This window comes from Salvelinus alpinus, chromosome 5 (genome assembly GCF_045679555.1).
Source record: "Salvelinus alpinus chromosome 5, SLU_Salpinus.1, whole genome shotgun sequence".
Lineage (NCBI taxonomy): Eukaryota > Metazoa > Chordata > Actinopteri > Salmoniformes > Salmonidae > Salvelinus > Salvelinus alpinus.
The window spans coordinates 62724274-62736342 of NC_092090.1; the positions used below are offsets into that span (position 1 = coordinate 62724274).

General features: G+C 39.7%; 2 protein-coding genes across 2 annotated transcripts; both read right to left on the minus strand.

The window, feature by feature from the left end:
* Nucleotides 1–3880: 3880 nt before the first annotated feature.
* Nucleotides 3881–7622, minus strand: LOC139576447 (C-C motif chemokine 28-like). Its single transcript, XM_071402588.1, has 3 exons — nt 7161–7622; nt 5221–5338; nt 3881–4360 (listed from the first exon to the last, which is right to left on the minus strand). Exons 1-3 carry the CDS (start codon nt 7258–7260, stop codon nt 4261–4263), a joined length of 318 nt encoding a protein of 105 aa, XP_071258689.1. The 5' UTR covers nt 7261–7622; the 3' UTR covers nt 3881–4260.
* A 1076-nt stretch (nt 7623–8698) lies between these two features.
* Nucleotides 8699–10953, minus strand: LOC139576448 (vasotocin-neurophysin VT 2). Its single transcript, XM_071402589.1, has 3 exons — nt 10766–10953; nt 9968–10172; nt 8699–9525 (listed from the first exon to the last, which is right to left on the minus strand). The coding sequence occupies exons 1-3, from the start codon at nt 10883–10885 to the stop codon at nt 9380–9382; spliced, it is 471 nt and encodes a 156-aa protein (XP_071258690.1). The 5' UTR covers nt 10886–10953; the 3' UTR covers nt 8699–9379.
* Between the last annotated feature and the right edge of the window lie 1116 nt (nt 10954–12069).

Sequence of the window (12069 nt, forward strand, 5' to 3'; positions counted from 1 at the left end):
TACTTTTTGCATAGAAGGGAGGAGATATACGTTTAGTGCCAAATATAGACGTTATGCCATTTTGCTGAATCATGCTTGATTATTCACAATTCATTTCCATGCATGGTCAATTTTTTACAATTTTTTAAGTAAAATGACATGGAATTTCAATGACTGCCTGAAGTACGACTAACCATAACACACACACAGTCACACAGCTAAGTATTTATGTAAATATAATAAATCAAGGGAAAGGGAAAGGAGACGATCTGGATACGGGGATTGCTATGATTATTTTATTGCACCATAACACAGTAGTTCATGATTTATTACCTGTTCCAGCTGTAAAATTCTCACTGTCATTACTAATCTTCAAAATGAAGGCAAGTGGTTGTTAATTCCTTTAGGTGGCGCCATTGTGTAATTTTGTTTAATATTGCTACTCTTGCAGCCAGTAACTTTGCACCTCTCTTTTTGTAGCCTGGGACCGGATATCTGGTCTGGTCTGGTCCCAAATGGGATATCTGATCTGGTCCCAGGTTAGATCAACCTGTAGGCTGCAGGCTGGCAGAGAGCTTGGGAGTCAAAAGTGTTTGTCCCCTCCCTAATATATCTCTTTCTATCTGTCTCTGAGTCCACACTTGTATTTTCTCTTGACCATCTAGAATGAGATAAAGAAGGATTGGACTGTGGAGCAATGAATCTCAATATTCACCCGGAAGTGAAATGGAAATTCAGTGAATAGAACTGAATAATACGATCACAGCATTTCCCATAATATTAGCATACATGGCTGCTTTTTCATTTTTTTTAACAAAATCTCAAAATGTTTTTCTGAGTCCATTTGAGTCTACACAGGTTTGTAGGCAGGCGATAGATAAGTGAGTTGACCTGAGCTTTTATACTAAGAGGCTCTGTTTTCCTCTGCTCAGTATCTCTCCCAGGGCCGACTCCAGGCATAAGCGTCATAAACTTTTTTCAATTTATTTAAAAAATTGGAACTCATTCGGTGTCTCAACTTACTGTTGAGATTTAGAATAGTAGAATACGTAAGGTGTAAGTTTGAAATTTGGTTGTGCATCAGCCAGGGGACCTGCATTGATTTTGCTAGTCACGCTCACTGAGATATCATTAATATGGCATAAGTCATGGCAAAATGTGTAGAATTGCAGGATATTCGCTTTAAAACGGCAACATTTTCTCTATGCCCGATGGCAAAATGTGTAGAAATGCAGGAAATTAACTACTATCAGGGCCACCCAACCAAATCTCTTAGGGCCTCCTAAAGGCTAGAGCCAGCCGTGGTTTCTCCTCTCTTTGTCTACTTCCTGCTTCTCCAGCCTCACAGACTTAAGCACAGCCTCCACATCTCTCTCCCTGGACGAAAGGATGGAATACCAAGGTGGGTCTAAATAGTGACTTCCTCTCCTCTCCGTCTAGATTGATGTGAAAGACATGGACACCTGGGTATCCATCTACCGTATTGCTTTCACATGTTTTATGATCATTGCAGATGAAGGAGTGGAGGCATTTTTTGTCATTTAATATATTGTTTTGTTGCTCATACACTGCTAAACTTTTGTCATTTTGGTCCTGGAGGTAAAGTATCTTCCTAATTAGTAGACCTTTGTTTTCCTCCTTCACATGTGTAGAGTAATCCCTCTAAAGCAGAGGTTACTTCTCTCGTTTATCCGGTCTTTCTCCTCCACCCCTAGCAAGAAATCTATGTGTTTTGGCAAAGTTGTGAATGAGTTCTGTTAAGTAAGGGAAGTCATTTTACTCACAAGCAGCTGGCTTCGCTATGAAGGTCACCTTCCTGGACCTCCTCAGCATTTTCACAGGTCATAGTGACCCACAGAAACACACCACAACCAAACGTCACTCCTCTGAGTGTTCCAGATACACACATCAGTTGTGTTTATTCATATGTGTGGTCATTGATGTTTTCTCTGTATATATGTCTCTGTACGTGCCTCTGGTCCGTACTGGTCTCTGTACGTGCCTCTGTTGTACACCAGAGCTGGTGTGTTAGCAGAAGGATTGTGTGTGGTCTTGGTTTAATTGCTGTTGCTAGGTTGTAAAGCAGTGGTCACCAACCCAGGTCCTGGAGAGAGATTGTTGGGTGTTTGTCTCAGTCCAGCACTAACACATCAGCTACTCAACAAATGATCAAAAACCTAAATTAGTTGAATCAGGTGGGTTAGTGCAGGGCTATAGCAAAAGCCTGCACACCTCTTCAGAATGAGCGTGACTGACAGTGATCGCAACGCAACCCTTACGAAAAGACTGCATGATTTCACACGTGACAAATCACAGGTTTTGCCCATGTACAATTATATTTCAGATGTGAAATTTCAGATGTGAAATCATGTGAAAACATGTGGTTTGGAACACTTTATATGTGATGATATTTCACATGAAGTTTCACGTGAATTTTCACGTGATCACACAACATTTCACATGTGAAATCATGTGAGACCATCTGGTTCTGGAACACTTTAAATGTGATGATATTTCACATAACCTTTCACATGTGGATTAATATTTTCACATGATGCCCTGCAAACAAAAATGAGTTGTTAGGATGTCTCCGGAACATAACGAAATAGCCACAGTGTTTTCAATTCACATATTTGACTACATTGTGTATGTTTATACATGAATTATTATTCAAGGTGTCCTCACCTGGGATTTGAACTCACCACCTCTTGGTTCACAGCATTCCAATATTCCTGCTATGCCACCATGTCTGTGTCAATCACTGATTTCATCTGTATTCCTACACTTTGGCCTTCAAAGTAAATCTCAGCTTTGTATAACACACTCAAGAAAAACTATTATATTTATCATAGTGATTCAGGAGTAGCATTAAAACAGAATAATATGCTCCAACAACATTAGAACACTATACAGAAAACCCTCAAATTGATGGTACTCTTTTGCTAAGTGCAGAGATATATTATAGGTAATGAATGTGTAGGGGACTGTCACGATCGTTGGAATAAATGGACCATGTTTTAATAAATGAAACTCACCAAAACAAATACAGAAACAAACGAAACGTGAAGTAATGGAGTGTTCACAGGCACTACACAAAAACAAGATCCCACAAACAACAGGTGGGAAAAGGCTGCCTAAATATGATCCCCAATCAGAGACAACGATAGACAGTTGCCTCTGATTGGGAACCATACCAGGCCAACATAGAAACGAAAAACTAGAATGCCCACCCTAATAACATCCTGACATAACCAAGTAGAGAAATGAAAGGATCTCTACGGTCAGGGTGTGACAGGGACATCTGAGAATGCTTCAAACTTTGTGGCACAACAGAAAGATCAAAGTATCCCAAATAGTGAGTTCAAATCCCAGATAGGGTCATATTGAACATGTTGAATTGAAATGTTCACATGGGAAAACAAAAGACACACATGTGAGGTCAGTTGTTCACATGTAAAATCATATGTATTCAATATAGAGTTCACAAGTTAACAGCACTTTCTCACATGTAAGTAGAATAACATGTTTTCAACTTTCACTTGTGAAATTGCATGTGAGCTAAAATGAGCATTTTCACATATGAAAATTTTCTCTGAAAATCTAACTCTCAGATGTGAAAATCAAATTTGCACTTTCATGTAAAAAACATTTTCACATGACAATCGAATTTTCACTTTCACATGTAAAAAAACGTTCAAATGTTGTCACGTGTAGTTTCCTGGTATCACATGTTTAAATGTTGCATCTCAAATGTTTTCACATGTGTAGTTTCATGTTATCAAATGTTGCTTTTACATGCTGTCACATGTTATGTAAAACACTAGATCACATGTGAAATTCATGTGGTTTTTCTATAAGGGAATATATTGCAGCTCATACTAAAATCAACAACACAAGAATGTTTTGGGATAAGTATGGATTTTATTTCAGATATCACAGCCCTTGATTATTTATACAAAGTATAAGTAGAAAACAGTTTTGCGAATGCTATAGATTAGTTGGTGGATTACATGCAGAAATGTATTCGATTTTTATTACACACACCACAGGTTTCTGCCTCACACACATAGTAATGCATTTACAAAACTCCTCCAAAACACATAATGATAACCAAGGAAAATGTCTAAAAAGACATGAAAGAAAAGTCAAGCTGCTGCACATTAATCTCAGTTAACCTAGAAGTAAAATGTTGCATAAATTGGTCAGGTGCCAGTTATGTTTACGTAGTCTGTCCACAAGGGATTAGCCACACATTAAAAAGTTCCCTCACTCCACAGAGCACTAATGCTTTTTCTGTTTTCCGCCCTTTTTTCTCTGCATCCTCTTCAGCTTTCTCTTTACCTTTGGGTGGGCACAGAGCTTCTTCCCTTTCACGTGCAGTCTATGGAAATGGAGGGGAAAAGACATTGTCTCAGGTCACCATCTGACATAGAGGGTCTTTATTAAAGGCCCTGAACAGTCATTCTGAAAAATACATTTTCTTTCATGGCTAACTACCAGGAAGTATGAAAAGACAGGCTGAGTGAGCAGGGAGCTTATATTCATGACCTCGTCTTTACTGACAGCTTTTTGAAACGCCTTTGTCAAGTAACTTGGATGCAGTGAGTAGCGTTGCAGTAAAATTACCCCCGGCAAATTTGTTGAGACACAAAGCAACTCAAATAACATTGAAATTGCATCAAATGATATAAACAAATGTAATACACATCTCCTGTTTGGCATGTCATTTGTGATGCGATTCACAGCAGCACTGACGGGGTGTGTTGACTTGACAACTGCGTCAGTTTAGAACGACCCCCCCTTTTTGTTCCATGCTAGGTGAAGACCTAGCTAGCCAGAAGCTAGCTAACACCAGACACAGATGAAAGGGGAAACAAGGCGGTAAGAGATACGAGAGTATCATGTTACCATTGGTGTATTAAAATGAGAATTAAGGTAATGTCACCTTGTCCCCTTAATGATGAAGCTAAGTGTTTGACATGGGGGGAGGGGACCAGTAACTTTTTGATTAAATGTTATCAATGTAGAAGTGACAGTCATTTTTCATACTTTGATCATCATACCTTCAAATATCATCCAATTTCATGAAAAACATGATTTTTACTGTTCTGACCTTTAACATAATTTATATCAGACAGTGGAACACTAACACTAGTATGCCATGACAGTTTTTAATGATAGTAAATGTGTAATTGGGATACTACAATTAGTCTACTCTAGTCAGTACTGTGATGAACTCACACGAGTGCGTTGATCTCACAGGGACCATTGCTTCTCTGCATCTCTGCTCTCTCCACCTTCCTCAGCACATTGGGGGGAATGTCCATAGATGTCGTCACACAGCATTTAGGAATGCCACCTGCAATGTTTACCATCAGTTGTAAGAGTTGCAGTAATAGTGGCCTAAGTGATGGTAGTGGTAGTTGCAGTAGTGGAAGTTGTATTGGTGTACAGATGTAGGATCTTAATATGATCACTATGGTGTTGCTGAGAATTTCCCCACACAGCAGGAAATGCAAACCTGTAGTATATTCAAGGTTTAAAAAGGCTTCAATAGTTGGTAATTTTAGTAATGTATCAACCCCTACAAACAAATGTCCATTAATTACTGTATAATCCACATAATAATTAACATTACCTGTTGCTGCAGGATTATTTTCCTGCTGTAGCAAACTGGCTCAAATCAAGATCATACATCTGTAGTAGTGGCTTCAGTAGGCATGGTAATAAAATAATAAAGTAATAATAATAGTAGTAATAGTTGTAGTAGTACAGGTAGTAGAGTGTTTTTTCAAAGAACAAGGAGTTGGAGAGGTAGCTGAAGTAGTAGTTTAGGTTGCTCCAAAAACCACAGACTAGTAAATTCTCCTTAAACTCAAGTGACCTGTGTTGTTTTAAACTGTGACTATAGAATGACAGTTGAATGACAACCTAGTGGTTGATGAGTATCAACTGAAAGTAAGCGAGTCATAACAGATAAAACCCAACAATTATAATCCTGCCTGTGCCACCAAATAAACACTTCTGGGCAATACCATTCAGGAAACATAACTATAGTAACTGTCAATCTCTCTCTCTCTCATTGTCTCTTTCTCTTTCTCTTAATCGCATGTACACACACACACACACACACACACACACACACACACACACACACACACACACACACACACACACACACACACACACACACACACACACACACACACACACACACACACACACACACACACACACACACACACACACACATACACATACACACACACACACATCACAAGCTTCAGCATTTCCACTGAGCTCTTGTGTCTCCACTCTCACACAGCCCCAAATAATGAACATTCAAGGCAGCTAGCTACTCATTGAGTTCTATGCAAAGGAGTGATGGTTTGATGACTGACCAATAGATAAAAGTCATTGTTTACTAGGCCACTGCTGTTCTGATTTGTCAAATATCAATATTTGTTTTTCAAGCAAGAACTACTGCAAAATGTTCTGATGATAGAAATTAGAGTGGCAGGGGGCCAGATCCTGAACATTTATTAATTTATAATGGTCCCTTTGATCAATTCTATACATTAATCAAATATTCTGCATATGAATTTGGCTCTAGCATTTGTATGGTTTAAGCTACAAAAGATCATGACCACATTCCCGAAAGCTACGACTCTAAGGAACACCTACGTGCTTTCTGTTTCCATCTCTGATACTCACAAGGACTCTGTTAGAAGGGAGTGTGACAAAAAACGAATCTAATGACTGAGGGAAATTAATTCAAAGCATACTGTACTTCCTTCAGACTGGAATTTGGCATTACCTGATTTGTGTTATTTATTGAGATTCTTAGTTTTCAGATCATTTTAAAAGGACCTCATTACTTTTAAGAGGCTTTTGAACAAAAAAATGGTGAGCAAGCTTTGCACCTTTACCTTTTCAATGATGATCAAATTATTTGGTTGCACCTCATTGGTTGAGCACCCTCCACTTGTTTCCTACCTCGTTTTAGCAACATTACATTTGAAGAAAAGTGCTTTATTGGTGGTTGCGTTGCTTTCTTATACAGTTCTTCCAAAGAATAATCGCATGTGGAAAATGTCCGGCCCCTCTGCAATTTACCTTTTGTACATCTGCCCCCCCTAAGAATATAGTTGAATAGACTTGTATTACAGTGTCTTCCTTACCTTCAGTGGTTGTGACGGCCAGAGCACACAGAAAGAGCAGCATCACCATCACTCTAAGATCCATGGTGACAGCGGGAGTGAGAGAGCAAGTGAAACCCATCAGAATTTATACCGAATTCCTCCCCCCTCCTATCGCTGTGGGTTGTTGGTATTAGTCTGGCAGGTTTTAACAGGTTCGATTACTACTACATTTAACTTAATGAAAGACTACAACAACCTCACAATGCTTTGCGAGAGACATCATGTAGAATGGTAGAATGGATAATAGAATATAGGTGGCAAACCAAAAACAGAGATCTAGGTGGAGCAGCCTGGTAAAAGCCAGGGTAAAAGTGGGGGCAGTGCATACCAAACCAACACAGGAAATAAAGGGGGCTATACTGTCAATATAGCGCAAATAATGCAATTTAAGGTTGAGCTGTGTTGTCAACAGGCGTTGATAGAACTCATATCTTTTTCAGTATGTATTTTGTTGTTCCATCAAAAAAGTATGAAAACACCCCTCAGTGAAATTGCTAATAAATCTATTTGCTGATAAATTGAAGAGTTCTATACTCCAACTCTATACTAGTTCCAGACATCTTCACATGGTAGAATTCCCCCTGGGGAATTTTATGGTGTGATACAGTGAGTAGTTGATTGGTTTGTCCAGGAAAACATACTCAATAAGAGTAGAGCTATCAAAACATAGACGAAGAGTGTTTGTTTAGCACGATGACACACCTGCTAAATCATCTCAACACTGGTTTGACAGTAGTAAACTGCTAATGACTTGCATATGTTCCACCCCCCTCTCTCACACTCTCACTCACCACAAAGCAATTTGCAATTGCCTTTTTGCAAAATTACATGTGACGACCCTCCCATTCTGTCTTCCGAATTCTTTCTCTTTGCTATTGTTTTCCTTAATAAGATGGGTAGTCAGTGAAATGGAACACACCTGGGCTCGGGTGTGTCCCAGGGATAAATACACCTTTCCCCTATTCATTAGAGAGACTCTCTCCATGCAGACACACTGTATTTTTGGTTGTGGCATTTTGTGGCTTGTTTATTTTGGCACTGCTCAACACCCCACATTATCACTACCTATGCACGCAACCACTCACTTACACTACTGATTACTGCCTAGACACACACCATTGTTAATTGTATATAGTTTACTTTATTTAATAAATATCTTTTTGTTATTCCGTTATCTCTGCGTTGTCTCCCTCTTTGTTACGGGCTACGAGTCGGTTCGTGACACATAGGTGTCTTCTCAAACCTCCTCAGACCAGGTGTTATTTAACCATCAATGCACTTTATAATTAAATATCCAGGTATTGGCTGCACATACCATCCTAGAAAAACTACGCACGCACACACACACACACACACACACACACACACACACACACACACACACACACACACGGTAGAACCAGTCAAGACGCATCCGTTTCTTTCAGTAAATCAAAGCTATGAGACAGGTATAATTACTCTTCAGAAGTACAGAACCTGGCTTGGAACTGGGTACAAAAGACAACCGACAAGTTTGGTTGGTAGTGATTTCTTGATATCTTTAATTCAATTATACAACAGCAGAGATTCTCAGTATTATATGGTGATTCATAATAGTAATATCTGTAATGCACTGCATTAATGTAGTGATCTACAAGCACTTCACATACTAACAACAATGATTGTTGAACATTAATCTGATCATTCTATAACACTGCAAGAAAACGATTTATTTCCTACATATTTAAATGTCTGTATTTCTGTGGTGTATACATGACCTATTTATATTGAGGCATTAGGAGAAACAATGTCTTGTAGAACTTAAAACGTATATATGCAATGTATGTATGTGTATATACGTTGTTAGGTGGAAAAAACACTCTTTCTTTGACAGTTCATAACTCGTATCCATTTTATCCTGTTATTTCTGTCAGAGGTTTAACCATTTTGCCTGATTCCAAATCGACCGCGGGCCCCTAGCCTAAGTATTGTATAGATGTAAAAGATTTTGATAGTAGTGGTCAACAATATGGCGAAATCGCCACCACTAGGCAAGGTGGAACAATTACCATATTGCTAAAACCTATCCAATTACTTGAAGTTCCTTCTGAAAAAATTAAGTAATTCATTTCAATCTTTTCCGATCTACGAGAAGTGTCAAATGCTAGTAAGGGAATTAGGCAACATGTAAGCGAATCTCTGGAGTGAGATTGTTACTCTTAGTATTCACTTTGCCCCCTGGTGGCAAAGTGTAGCAGGCGCAGCAGCAGTTCCTCCGGTGAGTCACTTGTGGCTCCAGCGCTGTGATCCGCAGGAGAGTGGTACCGACTCTCCCCCAAACAGTCTTGATCTAGAACACAGCTCTCTGTCGACATACATACAACGATGAGAGTTAGAAAGCGATATAAACATAGCATTTATTGTGCAAGTGTAACGGATGTGAAATGGCTAGCTAGTTAGCGGGTACGCGCTAGTAGCATTTCAATCAGTTACGTCACTTGCTCTGAAACCAATATGTAGTGTTGCCCCTTGCTCTGCAAGGGCCGCGGCTTTTGTGGAGCGATGGGTAACGATGCTTCGTGGGTGTCAGTTGTTGATGTGTGCAGAGGGTCCCTGGTTCGCGCCCGTGTCGGGGCGAGGGGACGTACTAAAGTTATACTGTTACACAAGTATACACCGGTTTGCACAGACAGAAACAGACAGACATACAGAGGCAGATGACAGACAGACAGACAAACGGGTAAGCGCACAACCACACACACAGACGAAACACAATAGACAGAAATAAACAATGACACCTACTGTACCTGAGTCACAGCAAACTCCTGGTGCAGCGCAGTGCCCTGAATCAGATCCACAAGGTCTCCCTCCTGTCTGGCAGGGGGTGGGCAGGTAATTCTCCTCAAAGCAGCGTGCTGTCTCTGAGGAGCCCATCCAGCAGCCCAGTCCCTCCCCACAGCAGATACTGGGGCCAAAGCAGCGGCCCTGGTCCCCTGGTCCACATGTCATGCACTTCAGGGGGAGAGACCAGTTAGCTGGCTTTCTATTGTTTTTATGCTATGAACCTCAATGTGTCATTTGTTTATGATTTAATTATTGATAATAGTTGGTATTGGAAATACAATTATCCATAATAAAGAAAAAAAAATGTTTTCATTGTTGTAGGCCTATGTGTGTTTTAAGGAGCACTGGAAGCACAGATGAACTCCAAGAAGAAAAAAAATTGCCTACAATTATGTCGGTTCAATCTAAATTCCATTCCGCATTTATTATGACCGTGTAAATACCGAATTGTATAAAACAATAGGCTCTATATTGATGAGTTGTCAACATAACAGTATGACCATTAGAAAAAACCTAACTAAAATGCAATAGGAAAAATAAATTACTGCACCCGGTAATTTTCAAATGGTCATTTTCCAAACCTTTAGGCCTATGGATTATAATAAAGTTGTGCGGTGCGTAATGGAAAGATGGTAGCCTAGTCTATCTACTCTGGTGGGGGGGGGGGGGGGGGACAGCACAAAGTAATTACCTTTGAAGCATAGCCTATATAGCCTAAAAAGAGGACTCGGAAAATAGAACAGTCTGTAACGTAGGCCTACCTGTCTGGTGCCGGTGTCCTGTAACGCGCGCTTCCCGCCTCTGGGACAGTTCTGGATGTAGCACGCAGAGGAGAACGCTAGGAGTCCGATGACGCACAGTAGAAGCGTGGAATGTGGCATTGCAATTGTGCAGAAAAAGCGCGCCTATATTCCTCTTGCTGCTTCACTGATGACTGACAGATATTCGATGCTATCCGTTACTTATATGGGATGGGTTTGTTATTCAAAGTTGTTTGACGTCAGAGTTTTTTCTTACATTTGCCTCTAGTGATGGAGTTAGGGTACTAGGGGGTAACTAGCCCCCAGGGGTAACTGCCACCCCCCCTGTAATTCACATTAAGACCACAAGATGTCACCAAATTATTTCCCCAACACTTTCCCTGGCTGCCACTGCTCTTGCTCAACAAAAAATGTCCTCTGTGTCATCACAACTTTTGGAGATATTTCAACAAAATGATTTTGTGGTAAGTTGATTTAAAAAAAATCAAATTTTAAAAAGCTGTAGTTATAGTCCAATGAAGTTAGATCTATATATATATTTATAAATGTACAAGTAGGAAAGCCTTAACATAAATAATCCACTTGTTTAGAGAGGAAAATGTAGATAATTTTTTTGTAAAGCAGGATGTTGGATGAGTGTGTTGGGGGCAACTCGCCTACTTTATGCTAACTTTCTAGCTAGCAACTTCACTAGCAGTAAATGCTAGCCAGCTAGCTAGTTAGCATAAGCTGCTAGGAGTGCTAGCTAGCAATATTACTACCAGATCGTCTGAGGGAAAATACATTAAAAAAAGATAAAGTAACTTAATTGCAGTTGTAAATGTTTCCACTTATGACTGACAGTTTTACACTAAATGCTACTTTATAGCCTTTTAGCTATTTTACATAGCTTTTTATGTCATATAGCTAGATAGCTAGCTACGTTTTTGAGTTTCTTGTTAATTTTTATTAATCAACATTTCATTAACAGTGCCGGTTTTAGCCAGTCGGCTAATTTTCAACTGAAGTCCCTGGGCAGGTTTTCAGAGAGAGCTTTTCAAAATCTCTCCTCCTGTTATCAGTCACAGGTGGGGACTGGATTAGGTGTGAGCAGTGAAGTGAAGTGAAGTGAAGTGAAGTGAAGTGAAGTAAAGTGAAGTGAGCAGGCTCATGAGTTGTGCTCCAATTTTACTGGGGATAGCTTTATTTGTGACCGATTTACAAATTAGAGTCATACAATAGCAGAGAACAAGAGTTGCCACAATGTTACATTTAATGAATGAGTTATGACTCAGTAACTCAGTTATCCTGTCTAGCCCCAGCGT